General features: G+C 36.0%; 1 protein-coding gene across 1 annotated transcript in view; it reads right to left on the bottom strand.

The window, feature by feature from the left end:
- Positions 1 to 21,138, bottom strand: part of LOC145771738 (uncharacterized) — a 67,019-nt gene that overhangs the window by 28,257 nt on the left and 17,624 nt on the right. Inside the window, exons 14-38 of the mRNA XM_082583468.1 lie at positions 19,756 to 19,899; positions 19,303 to 19,472; positions 17,731 to 17,884; positions 17,120 to 17,224; positions 16,839 to 16,946; positions 15,961 to 16,188; positions 15,431 to 15,568; positions 14,958 to 15,065; positions 14,036 to 14,146; positions 13,138 to 13,242; positions 12,459 to 12,596; positions 11,026 to 11,199; positions 10,573 to 10,734; positions 10,130 to 10,282; positions 9,659 to 9,826; positions 9,106 to 9,273; positions 8,059 to 8,226; positions 7,701 to 7,868; positions 7,180 to 7,347; positions 6,616 to 6,783; positions 6,075 to 6,242; positions 5,545 to 5,712; positions 3,502 to 3,669; positions 3,067 to 3,225; positions 2,476 to 2,625 (exon numbers count right to left, since the gene is read on the bottom strand). Of these exons, the coding sequence (XP_082439594.1) occupies positions 2,476 to 2,625; positions 3,067 to 3,225; positions 3,502 to 3,669; positions 5,545 to 5,712; positions 6,075 to 6,242; positions 6,616 to 6,783; positions 7,180 to 7,347; positions 7,701 to 7,868; positions 8,059 to 8,226; positions 9,106 to 9,273; positions 9,659 to 9,826; positions 10,130 to 10,282; positions 10,573 to 10,734; positions 11,026 to 11,199; positions 12,459 to 12,596; positions 13,138 to 13,242; positions 14,036 to 14,146; positions 14,958 to 15,065; positions 15,431 to 15,568; positions 15,961 to 16,188; positions 16,839 to 16,946; positions 17,120 to 17,224; positions 17,731 to 17,884; positions 19,303 to 19,472; positions 19,756 to 19,899 (3,819 nt within the window). The remainder of the gene's footprint in view (positions 1 to 2,475; positions 2,626 to 3,066; positions 3,226 to 3,501; positions 3,670 to 5,544; positions 5,713 to 6,074; positions 6,243 to 6,615; positions 6,784 to 7,179; positions 7,348 to 7,700; positions 7,869 to 8,058; positions 8,227 to 9,105; positions 9,274 to 9,658; positions 9,827 to 10,129; positions 10,283 to 10,572; positions 10,735 to 11,025; positions 11,200 to 12,458; positions 12,597 to 13,137; positions 13,243 to 14,035; positions 14,147 to 14,957; positions 15,066 to 15,430; positions 15,569 to 15,960; positions 16,189 to 16,838; positions 16,947 to 17,119; positions 17,225 to 17,730; positions 17,885 to 19,302; positions 19,473 to 19,755; positions 19,900 to 21,138) is intronic.

Below are 21,138 nucleotides of genomic sequence, written 5' to 3'. Positions count from 1 at the left end.
CTACCTTTCCGGAAGTCGCAATAATCTTTACTTTCTAGCATTCTACGTAAGTTAAACATCTATCTTTTCTTTTCAAATCACAATACTCAAAAGAAATCCTTGTGTCAACGTAATGCTTATACCTATACTAATGCTATATGTTACAAAGCAAAACGTTACAAACCAAAATGTTACAAAGCAAAACGCTTCCTTCCTCAGGCCTTTGCCACACCAAAAAGTCACTAAAAGTTAGTTTAACTACATCAAAGACTAGATACGCCCATGGCTACCTACACCCACGCATTGGCACATTGAAGTACAATGTCCACTAGCCTACTCTCTCAACTAGGCCACTACTAACAAGTATTGCTGAAGAGCAAGATCAGCACCAGAACTTGTCTAGCTACAAACGAGCAGCCCCAAAATGAATTGAAATAATGGAAATAGTGACAAATAAATTAGACAAAAGTGTTGTCACTGCGCCTCGTGATCTTGCAGACATGTGCTGTTTATTGGTTTGAAAACGGATATCTTCATTTACGAGATACAGAACATGTATGATCATATTGATCAACCAATGTTTATTTCATCATCTTATAACCGGCTGAGTTGTGTTACTTGGAGACGACAATAAAGACGAGAAAAAATGATTTCTGTCAGGATGCTTAAAACAGTAGAAAAAATCTTTAAAAGTCTGCCAAATGTAACAAAGTCAGACCGCATTTCTAGATAGCCATGATTTCAAGTCTACAGACAATGAATCAATGTCAAAAGGACGGTTTTGCGAATTGCGTCAACCAGGCTGCGAGTGTTGTAAAATTTACAACTTACAAGACGAGGACAAACTGCTCATCAACACAATTACTGGAAATCCCAACTGCAGTACGACGTCATAAACTGTCATAGCAGTCCACGATCATGCCCAGAATTGAGTGGTATTTCACACGTTAACATCTTATTTTGCAGAGCCACAAAAAAATTTTAAATAAAGAAAGATTTCATCTACTGTAAATACTGTATATGTCAAGCAACAATTCCACAAGATCGAATAAGATTTAAAACTATATCAAGAAAATAGCGCGCACCATGTCAACTCATACTCAGATTGATCTTCACTACTTTCTGTAAGTTTAGGATCAACAAACCTTCCAACGTTATTACTACGTCTAAGGTACTGCCACTTTGCGTAGCAAATTATTAGATTAGTGATAAATCTGATGCATGCTGGCAAGACAGTGACTGGCATGTTTTTCCTCCAAGTCGTGTGGATGTGGACGCAAAGCTTCGAAACTTCTGCTAAATATTAACACACTGAAACAGCGACGAGTAAGCTCGGACTTCAACATCTTGTTTGTCGAAAGTTTTTACGACGAAAAAGCAAGATTAGGAAATCTACCATTACAAGCGAAAATTTCAATCCGGTAAAAAGCGGTTCAAACCGGTCAAAAGGGAACAAACAAGCTAAAACCGCAAGCAGAAAAGACAGTGAAAAAAGTTAATGGAGATATCATGACGAAAACATAGAGACAACAAAATAAATAAAATAAACAAACAAATCAACTTTGTCACTCATCAATTGGGGAATTGCTCAACATGAGATAATTGCAAAAATCATCCCATCTCTTCAGGTTAAAAAACCAACTTATCCATTAGCAACCAACAGCTGGACAAATTTAGATTTTTTAAAGTTATTTCGGAGGGAAAAGAGTTTCGGGAATTAAGCAATTACATCCCCATAGCAAAACAGGGGCAACTTTGAAACTTAATCAAATAAATGCGAAAGCCTCAAAAGCCCATGAGGCTGAGCACTCACTAAAAACGGTACTTATCGCTGTCAATTCTTCCTACAATCGGCTGCCGAGAAACATATTAATCTTATATTATTTATAGAAGATGAGTTTATTGAGAAAAGTGAGACGTTTGCTTAAACTAAACGAATCACAAAAAGCGTCTTTTTTTTGGGCAGTTCTACTGTGGCTTTTTAGCAAAGAAAAGAAAACTTATCAATGAAAGCCTTTCTCATTGAGGTGGCATTGACAGATGAAGTCACATGATGACCGACTGTGCAATAGGTTAGGCTGGGTTTCAAAGAGAAAGAACTTTCTACACGTCAATCGTTCTAAGGAAAAAAACAAACCTTTCACGCTATCACGCAGAAGTTATTTGAACAACAACAAAATAAATCTTGAACATTATGAATGGATGGTACTAATGTCACCGTTGCACAAAGAGAATACGTGTGTTTGTGAAATCTGCGGCAAAATGATCGATTCCCAACCACTTTCACAATTTTTCTATTTGGTTACGTCGATTGTACGTTGGTGCTATATACTCTAAGCTGCCGCGAATGGGATATATGTTTTTTTTTCAAATAAAGCGTCTAGGGCCGGATTTAAACCGCTCTATCTTTCCAGCCGACAAACTACAGAAGTTCGTGACAGTCGTGACTCGTGACATTGTACAGCGCGGTTGCGACATCTAGAAAATAAAACTCACCACTTCTTTTTGTCGGTAGATGGTGTCTTCCGCAGCGTAAACTTGCTGAGTTTTTTCGTCAAGAGTGTCTCGCAATTGTTGGATTTCTTTGCGCAACGCGGTGTCTGACTCTTTTTGTTGCTCCGCCTCTCTAGATTCCAAGTCAAATAGCTGAAGATTGTTGTAAACATTAGATTCAATTGTTTGCAAACAACCAAAATATCGTTGTCAGCACATTTGGTCAGGTCTAAGATTCACTCTAGTTTGGATCATTTTTCTTTCTCAATGAATTTCATGATCCGGTTACATGATCATGTCACGAACATGATAATCAGATCACGCTACGGGCCTTGCTGCAGCAAAGAACATTACACTTGGCAGACTGCCAGTTAGAAGAGCTCAAACAGATCAAGATCACTTTGGTTCAATGACAAGAGCCAATAGTATGAACAAAACATACACGACCTGAGAAAGCGTATTGGAAATCCCAGTGAATTAAGACAAACGATTGCACAACAGTTGGATCACATGTGACCTCTAGGGCTAGGTTATAGAAACTGACAATGATGATAGTCATAAGAGTAGTGAAATGATACTGACATTTCTACAAACCTTTTTCTCAACATCGAGTTTTTCGTCTTCAACTTTTGTCAATTCTTCTTCACTGGTCTTAAGTTCTGCTTCGAGACTACGAACTTCTTCTTGAAGCTCCGCCTCTTTTCTATTCGACCAATCACCGCGCTCCTTCAGCTCCAGTTGAAGTAGTTCAACCTTGCAGAGCCACAAGTCAGAAATTATAAAAAATATCGGTGATCGAATGGAGGATAAACAACAGAAGCAAATGGATGCTTCGTTTAATGTTTTAAAACAAATGCTGATGTTGAACCGATGTTAGAAGGACTGGTTTGCTGGCTGAGTTTGAGTGAAACAAAAAATATATTTTTCAAATCTGGCTTACGAAGATGTAAGTATTTGTTAACATTTTGTCAGTTTGTTTTAATGCGTAAAAGTATCTTCATATCTACAGTGAACCAAAGGCTGTTTCACCTGTTTCCGTAAAGAATCACATTTCTCTTCCGCTTTCGATTTATCCTGCGCTTTAACAGTAACTTCTGTTTTCAAATCTTCCACGAGGTTCTGTAGTTCTGCGATCTCTTTGTTGTTCTGGAGCAACTCTTCCTCTAACTCTTCGCAGCGCTTTTGAGTGACCTCTGCCTGAATCGGGAAGTTATTTTTAAAAAGGAAAGAGACGTATTTTTTTCCAAAAGAGATACATTGGAAGAAAAGCGACGTACTGTTTTTCTTTTTCCAAAAAAAAATACATTGAAAAAAAAAAGGATGTCGTTCCTTCCTCTTTTAAGACAAAACCAATATATGTTTTGCTTTTATTGTAAGAAACTGAACAGTTCCGTTTCACGTGACTACGCACAAGACGTAAAAGCATTCGTTGACATTTCCCAGATTGGAATTTGGTAATGTTAAATAACTCTATAAAATAATGAATGAAATATATCCATTGCAAAAATTAACTCAACCGAATCGTTGAATCAATGGGGTATTCTTTGAAAACTTTAATGTTTTTCTTTTCATTTCAATAACTTCCATTGCATACCAGCAATCAGCATCCATTTAAACTAAAACACTTAAAAAACGTGAGAATGCAAAAACAAAAATTGCATCAACACTAACCAATCTTCATTATCAAAAATAAATTTTTCAGAATAAATTAAATAATAATTTAAATGTAGAAACCTTTGAAAAGTGCAGGATGAGTGCAAAGTTTACATTAGAATCATTAAAGTCGCCACAAAAAGAAAATGTGCTAAACCGGGAGCAAAATATCCAAATATTATGTTGAAAACATTGCCACAAGCTTTAATAAATAAAGAAATACTACAAGATGAGCATCGGTAACATGTGCTCAAGCACAGGCAAGACATGCCAGCAACGTTGAAAGACGTTACAATAGTGGAAAAGAGAAGAGTTTGCATTGAAATGTGTTTCCGCTAGAATAGATGCTCGGTGTTTTGTTTCTGATTTCATTTAAGCAAGGCATTTAATTATCGAATGACAAAAAAAAATTGAAACACATCGCTTATATTTGGGGCTTGATCAGTAGCCATATTAGCGGTTATGTAATGACAAATACAAATCCAAAGATTCAAAAAATGGAATTAAATTGATATCTTCCTCATAGATTGAGATGGGACAGCAAGAATGACAAAAACATTATTAAAGCAGACACAAATTCAAGAAATAGGAACAGAAAAAATTTGGAAAACAATAAACAAGACTTCAAAATTTTCATCGACGAATCATCAGTGCAGGAATTAAACTTCACGTTTAGGAAGAAAAGTTACATTTCCACACAGGATGGAAAAGTTGCTGCCGTTTTCAGATTAAAAATTAGGTGTTAGGGAGGATTTTGTTGCTTTGACCTGCCCTGGTAACAGAATTTTTAAATAATCCAGTTTAGGCATCAAATTTTGCGATTTTTTATGATAATTAAATAGCAAAAGGTATTCAATATTCATCGCTTGCCCAAGAATAAATACCGTTCAGACAACATGCAGAAACTACTAACAGGGCATTCCAGATTGTGTTGGAGATACCTAACATTTGCAAATTGTTCTTTTTACGCCATTTCAGCATTTGGCGATGTTGAAGCGACGTAAAAAGACCAATTTTTCAATCGAGCAAGAAGTGAATTAAGAGGCATGAAGGCAATACCTCTTCTTCAGAAGATGAACTTGAGCTCTGTGGTAGGAGGTTTGTTAGTTTAAATACTTAACAACGATAAACCAGCACAGCGTTAGCTGTTGTTCTTTAACCGATCGATGAATCAACTGGTTGCAAGAGTATAAAAAACTATTGATACAATTTTGAACTGTTCATGATGGAGATGAAAATCAAGAGTATGCAAATTGTGTATTTCAGTAGAAACATCATTTTCATGTAAACGAACATTTGAATTTCGCGTGTGGTGACAAGTTTTGTGCACCATTGTCAACAGTTGCTATGTACTAAGGAAGGAAAGTTCAATCTTAAAGCATGAAGAGAAAGCAAACGTCAAAGAAATCAAAAGATTACCTCGCGGCTTGAGTCATATAAAGATCTTTCAGCGTTCTCCATTTCTCTTTGGTTTTCTCTGATCTCTTTTTCTAAATCGTTGACTTTTTGCTGTGCGGCATTTTTGTCCGACTCGAGTTTCTGCAATCGGTCACTGCTCTGATCGTGACTGGACTCGTAAAGTTGCATCTGAGAAGACGGTTTGAAAATTAATAAAAAGCTGAAACAGAAGACCGCACAATGCGATACTTTTACCTAAGAAATAAAATTTTTGAGAAAAGCATCAAACCTTACGTTTTGTGTCAAAGGCGTCAAGAATGTCTTGCGTAGTAACGTAAAAATGTTTAGTACGAAGGACTCCAAGTATAACGCTTGAAATAAACGACAAAAACAATACTTAGATGAAATCTCTTCAACTGAAACACGTTTGTAAATGTTGTAACACCGATAAAAGATGACTTTTAAAACATAATATAAAAACGTCATCAATTTAAAAACGACGAATTTTGCTAGCTAGATAGACCCAAAACAGCTTGAAAAGATAAACAAACCTTTTGCTCAATGTTTTGAATAGCAACTTGGGCGTTGTCCAAGGACCTGTTCTTCTCAGACAGCTGTCTTTTCAAAGCATCAATCTCTTCCAGGAGTCTTTCTTTTTCATCATCCGCCTCTTGGGAGTCTTCCAGTTCCTTCCTCAACGCTGTGTTGCTCTCAATCAACTGACGAAATAGTTAAACTTGAATATGCATGAAACGTATACAATCATACATGTGTAAAAAAATGCAACATCAAGCAGCGCTAGTTCAGCACTGTGAGCTTCAGCAACGCATTTCAGGACTGCTCTCCATTTAACGGCACCTAGTGGATGGAATATAACAACATAACAACATAGGGCCTGCGTCAGAGAGTCAAAGCCTCTACTAGAATGCGAATCTGCCAGGATTAAGCTCTGAAAGAAGCTTTCTTGATTCGAGGGTAAAATTTTCCAGAACAAAATAACAACTGAAAGTCGGACAACATCAAAGACGAATTCAACTGCATGCCGTGTGATCAAATCAAAGATTAAATTACTTTAAGTAAGGAAATACTTACTCGATCTTCTAACGCTTCCACCTTTTCTTCTTCTTCATGCAACCGCACTTGCAATTTCTTCAACTCTTCTTTTGCTTTTAAAACATCCTCCTGCGCTTCCCTTTTGGACTCCGTGAGATCCAGAATGATCTGCTTCGTTTCATCATCCACTTCATTGGACTTCTCCATCTAGACAAATTTAATTTTGAAATGAGGAAAACAGATTCAACTCCGCAGAGGAACGAAATCATGACGTCAAGAGGGAGAAAGGATTTTCTAAGATCAGAAAGAGTTTCTCTAATAACTTAATGATGGACACCAAATTTTTTAAGAAAGATTGTAACACACATATAACGATTGTCTTGTTTCAAGATCTTATCAAGTTAAATCTCAAACACAGGCCAAGATAATACAAAAGAAAGTTAGGTAAAAATTGGTTGTTTCAAATGTCTCAAAAAAACAACTTTCGATAGCTGTTGTAAGTTTTATTAATTTAAATTACGCATTTTTGGAAATTGAAAATAACTTTAAAACATTCTATCGTTGGCATGGCAACATGACAACTGTCGCTTTCAGGTTTATTACGTCATCTCGAAGGCGGTGTATTCTCTTCTCGGCGTTCTTCAAGTCTCTTTCCTTGTCGGCCAGTTCGGACTGAGCATCTTCGCAATGGAGTTCTGCTTCTTTCCTCCTTCTCTCTGCTTCTCGAAGCTGACTCGACAACTGGTCAACTCTGTTCTCAGTGTCAGCAAGCTGAAAAATTTGAAAAAAAATGCTGCCATGTTGTTTTTAAGTAGACAATTTCGGCGCAGTTTATATTCTCAATGTTGAGTGCATAGCATAAACGCCAGGTTGTATGTTGCAAGTTTTTTTTTGTAAAACCCAACAGGATATCAAACTTACATCCATCGGCCAAGAAGCAGATTACGAAATTGACAATTACATTTACGAAATCTGGAATTGCTCTGTTCGAATGTACTACCAGCGGTGGGTTCCTTGGTAAGATTTATAAACGTCGTTAATTATAGCAAAGCCTATATCAGATCCGTGCCTTTGATACACAATTTGAAATTAATGGGAAGTTGAACGTCATAAGATTTCAGCACCTCTTCTTCCAGCTTTGCGATTTTCTCTTCAGCTTTCGAGAGCGCTTTTTCTTTCGCGCGGGCGGCAGCTTGTGCTTCTTCGGCTTGATGAGCCAAGTTTCTCCGATGTTTTTCGAGCTCGAGCGACTCGATAGCGGAAGCTTCATAACGTTCCTCATAAGTGCGGACCTAGAAGACAATTTTTTCAAACTGTCAAAGGGAAAAATTGCTAACACTCAAGTAAAAAAAATTACAAATTTTCTTAAAAATTGAATTCATTATAATAATTATTTTAATTAAATTAAACCTAAAAATTCGTAGCAAACGTGGAAAATATTTAGCTGCTCTACTTTGTTTACATTAAATGCGCTTCCCTTACCTCGTTTTCAAGGTCAGACACATTTCTTTCTGCAGTGGCAAGAGCAACTTTTGCCTCTTCCGCCTCCTCCCAAGCTCTGGCAAGCTCCTGAGCGTGTGATCTCTTGGCTTTATCCAGTTCCAGACGGAAGCTGGTCGCTAAGGAGGATGCTTCGTCCATGTCCGAAACCTGCAAAAAATAAATAAATAAAAAAACTTCTTGCCGTCCTTTAAAATCAAAGCAAACCTACTTCCCAAGCAAGAAATCAATCGTTTTTACATCGATTCAACGTCTGCAGACGTTATATTCAGTTGCCATCTCCACCTGAAGCAGACTGCGCATCAACACGAAATCTGCCCCCATGAGTCAAGGTTTTGAACTAGCTCGTTCAGTGTCGTCAAATTGAGTTCGGTCTATGCCTGGATGCTTTCATGCCATCGTTTGGGTGGTCTGCCTCATATTCTTTTTCCGTTGACCTTACCTTCCACTACAGACGTTGAATCAATGTAAAAAAACGATTGATTTGCTGTCTGAGTTATTTAGCTTGGACGATCGTTAATCTATGCCACTGTATGTTATCATAGCTTTCGCTGTGATGATCAGAACATAAACAAATCTATTACGAAAACGTTCAATATATAAAATCGTCTGTTATGTCTAGATAAGGGCATAGAGTTTTGCCGAAAAAGTTTGAGTTAAAGGTTATGCTATTTTGTTAGTTTATTTTAATGTTTTTGAATAATATCATTCAATTCATATAAGTTAGACGTTCCAGTTTAAAAACACACACTCTCCGTTTTACCAGACCTTCATCTTCAGTGGCAACTGTACTTTGACAAAGTTGTTGACTTGACCTTTACCAAATAACCTTTACTTGACCAATAAATCAGTTAAATTAAAATTGAGCATTTTAAGACTTCTGTTCATATATTTTAAGTCAATAAAAAAAGCTTTTAGGTCCAAGATTGGTACACAATCAGCTGCGATTGGATTTAAAATGAAAAACATTGGATTTAAAATGTTAAAATAGTGAAAACAAACGTCAAAATGACAATCTTCCTCGCTCACCTGGGATTCCAATCGCCTCAGTTTCCTCTGAGCTTCATCCAACATAGCAACCTTCTCACTCAACGCGATAGTGAGATCCTCCGCCTCCTTGGCTGCTAATCTTCTCTGCTTCTCCATGTCACGGAGCTTTTTCAGGGTTTCCTCATTTTTTTCTTCACTTTCTTTTACCTGGATGAATTCTCGTGTAAGTTTTTGTTGCTGTGGTATTATGCGTTGCATGGCAGAAGCAGACGAGCCTTATTCTAGTAAAAATGGCACTAAATGTAAGAGTACCTATAAAAACAGTGTAATGAGTTTCTGATTTTCAAAATATTGAAGTCAATGAAAACACATCAATTGAACGTCAGTATCAGGTTTTGTTGTGAAAAGTCATACCAGAATCGCGGGTAAAACTTTCAAGCTTACTATCCCAATTAGGTGCTATTTACATTGATTCAACATCTGTAGAACAGACGTTAAATCAATGTGAAAAGGACCAATTTTGACGACTGGGATGTAAGTTTGTCAAAGGTGGATCGGCTATGATACATAGGACAACGACAAGCAGGTTTACCTCTTCTGTTTTCTTCTTCAGTTGTCCTTCCACCTCACCTAGCTCTTCATACTTCGCTTCCAAGGCTTCCTTCAGACCACTCACTTGCATCTCAGTGACGTATTTGTGATGTTCCAAGTCACTAACCTTTGACCTTTCGCTGTCAGCTTCTGATTGGACGTTCTTAACCTGTAAACAGTTGAATAGCAAACATGAAAGAAACAGATAAATGCAAAAGCAATAAGACAGGACACATGATGTAAACTTCTTTCCATGATCATCATCTTCGTGATCATCATCAGCATCTTTGTGATCATCATTATCATCTTAATTTGAAACGTACCAACAAACGAAACCAACTATTTAGCAATATCATCTCAAAAACCTAACTGCTGAATTGTATTGAATGACAATGAACTTAACTGATTGCATGGGGTTGCAGTTGACCACCTATAAAAATCAAAAAGTATTTAAACGCATCAGAAAAGTTACCTTGAATTTAAGCTCCTCCATTTCCATGTCTTTGTCTTTCACGTCCTCTTTCATCAGATGAAGACTTCTCGCAATGTCCATTCGTTCTTTTTCAGAGGTATCCAATTTCTCCTCCAAGTTTAACTTGTCATCCTCCGTTAGCGATAGCATGCCCTGAGCAATGAAAAGTCATAATAATTCAAGAAAATTTTAAGAATTGTTTTGTGTTTTCTTACTCAAGGCATGTGGAGTTTGAATATATTTTCTCGACATTTTTAACCAAAATAAGTGCAGGAAGACTTTTCTGCATTTAGTATAGCCAGATAGAAAATAGGTAATTCCAAACACCACTTGCACTGGGAGCAAAAACTCAATGCTTCTAAACTTAATTAGACGACCAACATCGAGAGATGAAAACTTTTACAAGTGTGTGCAACTTAAGAGACGTTCTGGTCATGACGTACTTGGAGTTTCTCAATTTCTCTTTCTGTATCTTCTTTCTCTCGTTTCGCCTCCGATATTTTAGTCTCCAGTTCGTGAATGGTTCGTTCGGCTTGTGCAAACTCCGCCATTGTCGTTTCTCTCTCTTTTAACTCTTCCTCAAGCTCCAAATCCATTCTCCGGAGCTGAAAAGTAAAAATTAGTTGAACGTTTCGCAAAACCGCAAAATGTGCAAACCACTCAAAACGCAGGTAGATGTTTTGAATAAGTTAAGCAAATGAAACTGTTAAAAACAAAGTTGGCAACAATGAAATAAAACGTAAATCGTAACAAGCTAAGAATACTAAACAAGATTCTAGAATGTTGCAGGTGTTCATTTTTAACAAGGTATCGATTCTTTCTTTTATGCATGTCCAACATCTGCATCACAATGAAAAATCGTGGAACAGAAGATTCAACATCGCACACGTCATCACCTCCTCCTGCAATTTACTGTTGTTCCTCTCGGCTTCCCGGAGTGCTCTCGCTTTGCTCTCTCCATCCTGGCGGAGAGACTCCACTTCGGACATTGACTTTCTTTTGTACTCTTCCAACTGCTGAAGTGTCTCGTTGGTGGTGTCAGCGGCAGTTGAGGAAGACATGCGCCGGAGCTAAGTACAGGAGGAATGTTAAGAAAAATTAAACTTTATTCTTTAAAGAAAAACATTTTTGACGTTTTTACTTCATTTTATTTTTTGTTTTAAAGTCGGAGCTTCAAGTGTAAGTGATTAAAATAATGACTAAAAGAATTGATTAATTCAGGTAAAAGATAACAAAATAGCACTTAAATTTAATGACATTAAATAATTAATCCAGCAATATATTCAGCAGGTTTACATAAAATAAATCAACCGTTTCATTCAACAAGTATTTTGGAAATTGGCAGCATCACAAAACAGAAGCTATAAAGGGAATAAGCATCTTAACTTTTAACTATAAACATTGTTGGAAAAACTTAAACACATGGTAAAGAAGACAGTGGGAGTTAAACAACTGAACGAAATGTTAAACATGAGAAAAAATAAAACACCAATCTCGTGATGTCAAATAATTTCAGCAACCAAAAATATAAAGAAAAGTGGTTGATTACAAGACCATTAAATTTTTCAACGTGCATTCTACTGGTTTGAAACATATACTATGCAAATGTGCAATGACTATTGACTAATCTGCGTGATTCCAAATTTGTTAGTGTGGAATATGCTATTTCATGTGTTGAAACATGTTTGATTAATCAACAGATCTTGTAATATCAATTTCAGAAAAAAAAGAAGCAATAGTTTCTTCAGTACATAAACTAATAGCAAGCCAAACACTAACAGAAGTTGAGCACAAAAAACTTGAACCCAGCAAATACCAACCTTCGCTACAAAAATTCAACGACCTCCAAATTATATTCATCAAACATAAAAGTACTTCAATGATACGGCTGATGAAACACTTTTACACGAAGTACTGGTTAATTTGTAAAATTACATTCTAATCGAAGACAAAAACAACGCTCAATTGCGCTGTGAGGTATGAAGTACTGTAAGTAATAAGTATACAATACATGCACAGACCGTATCAATCAATTAAAAAGATAAGCTTACTACGATAGTATAAAAGCAAGTCAGTCTATGTTTGAGCGATTAAGCATGGCATCAATTAAACGGTGATGCAGTGACATTTTAAAGAGTTAAGCTGGTAGGAAGAGTGCAGAATAACAAGATTGTCAATTCTTTTTGTTGAACCTGCTGAAAAATTATTCTGTTTTGCAAAAGTAGAATTCTATTGTTGTTGTACTCTTGCAAAACAAAGCAGTTTTTTCAGAAACTTTCTATAAGCTTTAACGCATGCATTTTTATCCCGAAATTGCACTAGAAGCTACCTCAGCAGACAGGCTTTCAATTTCCTCTTCCAGTCCGGCAGCTCGCTCCTTTTCCTCCAGCAAAAGTAACTCGAGGTCATTTTTTTGCTTCTCGAGGTCATGCAAAGAGGTTAGAAGAGAATGGCCTGAGGTTATGACCTAAGCAGGTCGAGGTTACTAAAGGCCATGCTTCGAGAAAATGGCGCAGTTACACAAATTACTAAAAATGCGATAAATTAAGAGAAAATATGAAATGATGAAACCAAAAAAGATGTATATGCAAACAAGAACACGTAAATACAACGTAAGGACACATTATCTGAAAACAGGGAGAAAAATGTAGAAACTCTTCACAAAACTGTTAAAGCTAAATGGTTCTTAGACAAGATTTGACTTTTCATCGGTACATCAACTTCTGACAGGAAATCAATAAAAAAATCAAAGCCCCCTATGTTTGTATGATAGAAGACAATAGTAAGACGTGAAAAACAAAGAATAGAGAAAGACACAGGGTTTCTGTTTTTAACCAAACTTCCAGAAGAAAAAAGAAATTTGCTGCAAGCAGTTTCCACTCAAACACAATACGTGCTTCAGCAGCACGAAGCCAAAACCGGTGACAAATTAAATGAAAAATTGTCAACATAAAGCGAATGAAAGCATGCAGCAATACATGCACAACGAACACAACGCCTGCACCTACCTTGGCTTCTGATAATTCTTTCTCCAAGTTAGCTTTAGCTGCAGTTAGCTCTGATAATTTCCTATCAGAATCGCTGGTCTGATGTTCCAGGTCAACCACTTGAGCCTAATGAGGTTTTATTGTAAACAAGGCACTTTTACCACAGCAGCGACGGTGTAACGTTAAATGGTTGTATTTCGGTCAAATAGACAATATTAGAGAATATACTTTTTAAAAATTGTGGTTTTTTAATTTTTACAAATGATTACAATTAGTTCTTGACCAGAAACTAAATTCGTTTTTATAACTCAATAAACAAGCTTTCTAGAACATAAAAATAACACCAACCTCAAGCTTAAGTCAAAGGGAGACAAACAATTTATCAATGAGTGAAACTTCAAGCTGTCCACCAAAGTGACTACAGCGACTACTGACTACTCACCATTGGTTCAAACCACCTACACGCAAGCACGGGGGAACGATGGGCCAAAGGGATACTTTGAATTAGTAAAAAAAAACAATCAAAAGTAAAAAAAAACTAGGGAACTGTGTTTTGAAAGTCAGTGCAAATCGCTTTGCCACAGCGAACTCGCAGCATTAGGCTAAAACAGGCCGTTCGTATCTACAGGGTGACCCAAAAAGATGCGTACCCATGAAAATTTCAATTGTGACTTTGATTGAAAAGCTATATATTTTAAATTACAACCACACATTATTCAGTTGGAAGACCTTTGACCAGAGTTTCAGCTTTTCTATCAATTTTTAGTCAATTTATGGCTTTCCCAAGATGTGTTCCAAATGTGAAAAAATTAAATAAAACATGGGTACGCATCTTTTTGGGTCACCCTGTACTACTACATTGTGAAGTAAGCAACGATCATACTGCTAAAAGCGAAACTTAATCTAAAAAAAATCTTGCCTCCAAATGTCTTCTTGTCCTGACCAATTCCTTTTTCAGTCTTTCAACTTCGTTCTCTAATTCAAGGATTCGGCCTTTCAGCCTTGAAATTTCAGTATCAAGTCCACGGATCTGATGCGGAAAGTAGGAAAAGTTAAGGAAAAATATCTCACAACTTGTATCACAATTTTGAAAAATGTGACAAATCATGCCACATCTTCGGGTAGCCATGCTTGTGCAATGTGCATATCAATCTTGAATGAAAAAGGTTGTCTAAAAATTGTTCGGCATGTAGACTGAATGTCTACACAACTTAGATGTTTTTTTCGATGAGTTCAGATGTAAATCGAGCATGAAAATGTCAACTGCCCATTTTTCTTGAGCAAGTAACCGATCCTTTTGTGATGTTAAAATGGCTACCAAAAAATAAACATTTTCCCCTGTTTCCAGTGTTGCCATATGCTCTTCTGATTTTCGACAGACGTGCCAAAAACTAGTCCATTATTTGTAGGGTAACAACAACAACACAAAAGTAGCTCAAAGTCATACAAAATATATAAAATGACTATATCAAATATAATTATTACTCTCTAAAACCTCTACACTCTATAAGTCTACAGCCTTTTGATGGTCCCCCTTTTAGGGTGAAACAGGCTGTAGAGGTTTTAGAAAGAAATAACTATATTTGATGTAATTCGTTCTGCTTGGCTTTTTGCTTGGCATTGAGCACTTTTTGTAGTATTAATACTACTTATTGTTTGAAAAGACTACATTATATCAACAACTACTCAAAATATCTATATAAAACATATATCAAAATATCTATACATGCCATAGGTCGCCATGGAACAAACATGTATAGTAAACTTGTAGGGTTTAGTAAACCTACAAGTTTACTATACATGTTATAGTAAACCCTTATAGTAAACCCTACAAACTTTACCTGTCGCTCGCCATCCTCCCTTTCACTTCTTGCCTCAGCGATTTGTCCTCTTAATGTTGTGCGTTGAAATTCCAGAGAGCTCAAGTTGGACTCCAAAGATTTCTTATCCTGAATTTAACAGAAAAGTCTAAGCTTGCTGCGTAATAAAAAATGTTTATTGACATCCATTATTGATTGCTCAGATGTTTTCTCGAATTTTCCAGGTATAGTCGTATGGCATTTCTAACAAATCTAAGTCTTGTACTTGTAGGATTTCAAAATGCTTGTCCGTGGCTTAATTTTCAATCACGTGGAACTGCAGCAACTTTCAAAAGTAGTTACAACGAGACACAAAAGGACGATATAAAAAAAAGATCAACCAGTCTAGCTAAAGTTGGCAATTCTGCGGCTATATTTGTATCCCCTAGCAATAACATCAACACTGAAGAAAAAGGCAAATTGAAATCTTAATCAGTACAGTGCAAGTTGCATACCTCTTTGGCTTGGTCAAGGGATGAGACAACCTGCTGCAGTCTCTCTTCTTCATAATTATCTCTGATGCTGGAGCCGCTGAGCCTGTTTCTCAATGAACGAATTTCATTGCGAAGATCTTCCGTAGTAGCTCGCGACGCCTGAGAAAATTAAAGTTTTGTAAATTAATAAAGAAAATTGCCTAATGAGCATATTTAATATTTCGGTCATATTTGTTTTTTTAATTTACAACTTCAACTGACCACTAATGATTTCACAGCTAAATACATTTCTAATTGCTAAATTAATAAGTTCGACCACACATCTAATTACTTTATTGGAATTTTACTTTGCAACTAATTGAATAAACGAATATAAAGAATAACGCTAAGTTGTAAACAAAGTGAAGCCAGGCAGCACATACTTTATAAAACTAAAAATACAGTATAATATCAAAATATTGTAAAAAAGTCCATATATCATAGAACCTTAACAGCATTTCTATGTTATTAATGAAGCCTGAATGACAAATAATAATATTTGAGGAACATACTCTTAATTCTTCTTGAGCGTCAAGGAGAAGTTTTTTGTTCTTCGCTGCTTCTTCTCTTGCTCTTGTTGCAGCGGAAGAGGAAAAATCTTCATCAGAACTCGACCCTGATGATCTTCTCCCCCAAGACTTTTCCTGGCTCCTTTGATCCTTTAAACGGCTTAATTCGCTCTTTAAAGAAGCGATCTGCTCCTCCAGTCGGGGTCTGGCTTCCACAGCACTCACACTCTCCTGGATAAAGGAAGAGGATAACGCAAAGCACTTTCAAAAAATATAACAGTAGTTTGTAACTATAACAGTTTATTGTAAAACAGCATTCATAAAAAGTCCTAAATATCGGCGAGTTTTAAACTACTACCGGTATCTTTAATAAACAGATCGCTGTCTTTTCAACTTCATTTCACTATCAGTGAAGATGCAGGTTGATACAACTCGTGAAACGTCAATCAAGTTATAGTCTCGCGTGGATCATTAGGATACTTTGCTGCAACTTTCTTACAGCTTCAGACGGCTTTTCAAAATAAAGAATGTTGAGAAAAATTCGATATTGTGTGTGCATAAATCAAATGAATAAACTACTACAATTAGAATTGAAATGTTCAAATGCAATTTGCAACAAGTCAAGTTTTTTTCACTTTTCAGTGCAACAAATTTTCCCTGGCCAACTTTTTCAATGATGAAATGCGCTAGGAAATGATTATATTATGCGTGAAATTGGCGTTTATCAAACAAGCATTGCAAACGTACTGGACAGGAGTCAAACTGTTCAGATCAAAGAAGAGAAAGCTTTCAGAAGGTATCTATTTTAAAAGCAACAATATAAAACACCACGTCCGGCGAAGACAATCAAAGTAATACAGCAAAGAAAAACACCGGCAAACCTGTCTCAGCGTGTCCAGTTCATCACGTAGCCTGGCGAGAACATCTTCATGCATCTTCCTCATCATGTCGACTTCTTCATCGTGACCCACAGCTTCATCTCGGAGTAACTGAAAAATGAAAGAAGTTCTGCATTACAAGTTGGATAAAATCAGACCCAATACTCGCGTTATTTCGCGTCAGTGCAGTAACATGGGACAAGTGTGTAACAAAAATTTGTAACAAAATTTGCATAATTATAACATCATTTAAAGTTAAAACTCAAAAGTCAATTGCTTCTTACTTTTTTAGCGGACAAGAGGTCTTCTTCCCTCTTTAATAAGAGCTGTTCTCTTTCTTTCTGATTTAACAAGAGCTCATCATATTCATTTCTGAGATGATTCAAGTCCTGTAAAGAGTAGGAAATAAAATTTGCACGCGGCAAGATAGCATTTGGAAATTGGATAATATTGTACAAGTTTCCTGCATATTGTAAGATAAGAAGTACTTGGGAGTATATCCCATGAACGATCTCAAATTGATCGACGGGTTCGGTTCAATTTATCATAGTACAGTAATACAATATTCACATCGCATTTGGTTTCTGAGAAAAATACTAGTGTAAGAGTCGAACCTATGCAACTTTTCTGCACCAAGTGGGCCTAGATAGATTTACAAACCAAACTTGCGGATTTCACTTCAACGTAGAGAGACTTTGTTTCAAGTGAAAGAAAATATACATTTTAGTAGCAGGGTTTACGATCAAAACTAACCAACACAAACGTATGTTTTTATCATGTCAAGATTTTTATTTTAGGTGAGTATAATAGCTAGCAACTTTGAAACTCAATTGTCATACATGAAAACTCTTTAAAATAGCTTGTAGATTTAAAAAATAAATAAATTGAGTCTTACTTCTAACAAATGGGAATCATCTTGGGATTTTGAAGCGAGTACAGCTGATGTGGATTTTGCTCCCTCCAACTCATCGTTCATCTCCATTAATTGAGACTTTAAATCCTCCAGCTCTTGGTTTTGTTGCTCTTTCAATCGTCTATCAGATCTTTCACTGACAAAAGTATCATTTTACATTTTATATCTATTCTGAAATTAAATTCATGCTGCACGCATAAAGTTAATCCGACCGAGAGGCAGTGATTCAAGTCTCGGTGTGTGCCAATGCCTGGCAGTATAGTGGCAGCAAAACTTCTACCAATAGAAACAAATTGTCACCTTCAACAAACTACTATTGGTTGAAAAAGTAATTTGGGGAAAGCAAATATGCCTAGCGAGGAGCATCAGGTGAGCCTTTCTCAGTCACGGGATGAATAGTTTAAAATCGATCTCTTTTCCGGGAAGATGATTTGAAATAAAACTTGTAAAATAAAAAATTACAACTGGCCCATCAGAATGTAAATTAACGGAGAACGATAAAAGGTACTATGAACAGAAAAATAAAGAATAGGACATATATAAGTTACACTTGAAAAGAAGCTGTAAACACCAACATACGTGATCACAAGGCATGCTTGGAAGCACATCTCCGTAGAATTGCATGTCAAGTGAAAAAATAACAGACTCTTACCCACAAATGGAATGAAATGAGAAAGGAAACACTAACACGACACAAATGGCACTCACATGAAAACTACAGAACATTGCAACGTGGTAGAAACGCCCTACACATGTATACACCTTGCGTACGTACTGCAACTTACGTCACGGGTCTATCCAGAAGAAATGAATAAAAACTGACAATAAAGCAGCGAGTTTAGTGAAGTTTAAAACAGAGGTGAAATCACACGAGGCAAGACTATACTTTTCATGTGAATCTCAAATAAGTTTTATACAAAAAACTCCATAAATGCAGAAATGTAAAAATGTACTATACTAAAGTTTTGTACTAGCTGTGAAACAACCTACAGTTTTATTCATATGTAAGTGACATAATTAGAACCGAAGTTAAATATGCGGATCTAGAAAAGCGGTCTGATTTGCTACATCTCTAGATGGCCATGAGTTGCCTTGTGTCATGGTAAATTTAAATGATCTGGTTAAAACTTTCATATTTAACAATAGCAAAATATTAACTTAGATTATGTAAGCTATGCTTAATCAGAATGTTATTTGCATGCAGCAAATTGTCAGATGCAATCTATTCAATTGACTTTACTTCAAAAAGGATGATCAGCAGGTAATTGATAAGCTAAAACTCATTGCGATTTAATTTGGATAAACCTTTCCTAACGTTTTTTAATATCTATACTTTCATTTGTTGTAGCAGTAACTATTTGCTGAGTGTAACGTATGGACGCAGACAAGACTAAAAAGACCACAAACAATCTAACATACAACATAAAACTCAATTTTGTTAAATTAAAAACGTAAATAGCTAACATGATATAAATACGGTATAAAAGTTTGTGAAAAAAATTAAAGTCACTCACACAACACACATTATTCTGAGATTCTACTTTCTTGACTTACTTCCTTCTTAGATCAGAGATTTGATCTTGGGCAAGGTCCAACTTCTTTTCTAAATCCTTAAGTGTCTTCCTCCCGGCAATAATCTCTTCTTCAAGCATGTTTTTCTCCTTCTCAACATCCTGTAGTTTGTTCTGGAGTTCACTGAGGAGCTCATAGTTTTGAAGATTATCCTGAAATGTGATCAAACAACATAACTCCAGTTCGTGGAAGCAGTGGCTACAGAATACCTTTAATGTGATGAAAAACTGTTGAAAAAAAAGGATCCCGTAAAGTTTTTTAACTTTAAATTATCAAAATGATGAAACAGAGTTCGACAAACCTTTGCTGAAAGCTGATGTTTCTGCCAGATTTTGTCATAAAAATTCTACAACGTTTAACGACAACAGTTTCGACCCAAGTATATTTGAAGCTCAAAGCTAGCCTATCCCAGAACAACACGAACAGCTTTCTTACGTCAGTCGTCTGCTGCAACTCTTGGACTGTTGCTCTCAAATCGCTGATATGTTCCTGCAGCTCGGAGACTGTGGGTGCGGCAGAACTCTGCAAGTTTTGTGCTTGGACGGGTCCATCCATATGATCAAGTCTCGAAGGTGTTACCTGGTCAAGAAAGAGTCAACTTGGCTGCAAACTGAACGCATAACAATGTAAAAGAAACGTATCACGACATGATTAAATTTGTAAAATATTATCTTGCAAGAGTAGGATTTAGAATTGTATCTCCATCGCAAGTGTAGTCTGTTGTTAACATAATTAATTCCCACGCGTATCAGGATTTGCATTTGAATTAGATGCCTATGTGTTCCTTTAATACAAAAGATGATAAAAGTATATCACTACTTCAGAAAACCGATGTCAGAAAAGAATACAGTGTTAGAAAATTTTATTGAAAAATTAAAACAGTGTCTGGTGATAACAAAACGTAGGTTTTTGGAAAACTTTGTCCTAGTCTTCCTTTTTATTTAGAATAATGCAATTGCAAATAGAACCATCATTGCACCGTTATAGCCCATACACATATTCAAAGTATTTTCACAACAAACTCCATTTGTTGCAGACGTCATAGAATTTAATTCTGTTGCTGAATGCCCAAAAAATAGGTACGCAACCACCGTAAAAAAACAAAATTAATCTACAAAAGTCGACATTGGTTACGTCTTGCATAATTTATTTAATGTGAAGCGCTTACAATTTTAATAGCAAAAAAAATGAATTTTTAATGACCAGCATACGTTTAATAAAGTTAGTAGCAATGCAATAACTTGATGAAACACTAATGACAATGCAGTATGCATGTAGAAAAAGCACACTAGGTAAAAGAAATTGTCAAAATAAACAAAAAAATCTACTTGCATGTTGCATGTTTAATTGTTTAACGTTTAGTTTTAAAGAGATTTGAAAATATCAGATATTTTTTTATCATTTGGTTTAGAGCGCGCGTTACGTTGACGTCATTTCAATGCCATGGAATCAAAAACAGCCACTCTCCATAGACTTCAAAAGTCACTAGCTGAGACGAAGTCATTAGTTGAGTAAAATAAATCTGTAATATGTCAAGATGCTTAACTTATCAATGCACGTGTCACATCACTCAAGCTGAAAAAGCTTTGTTTTATCTGGTTTCGAAAATACAACGTTGTATTTAAGGAACAGAAACTACATGTGTATGGAAAAAATAGCCTTGAGATATGGTGGGACTTGATAAAAACAAGTAAGTAAATATGTTTTGCCAATAAAATTTGCATCTGATTGACGTAATGTTGAGTAAACTTTAATGAAACTTAGAAATACAATTAACTTTCAAAATAACAAATTTTCTGGTCGATGTTGCTGTCAATA

This window comes from Aplidium turbinatum, chromosome 6 (assembly GCF_918807975.1).
Source record: "Aplidium turbinatum chromosome 6, kaAplTurb1.1, whole genome shotgun sequence".
Taxonomy (NCBI): Eukaryota; Metazoa; Chordata; class Ascidiacea; order Aplousobranchia; family Polyclinidae; genus Aplidium; species Aplidium turbinatum.
This window is presented reverse-complemented; position numbering and strand designations above follow the sequence as displayed.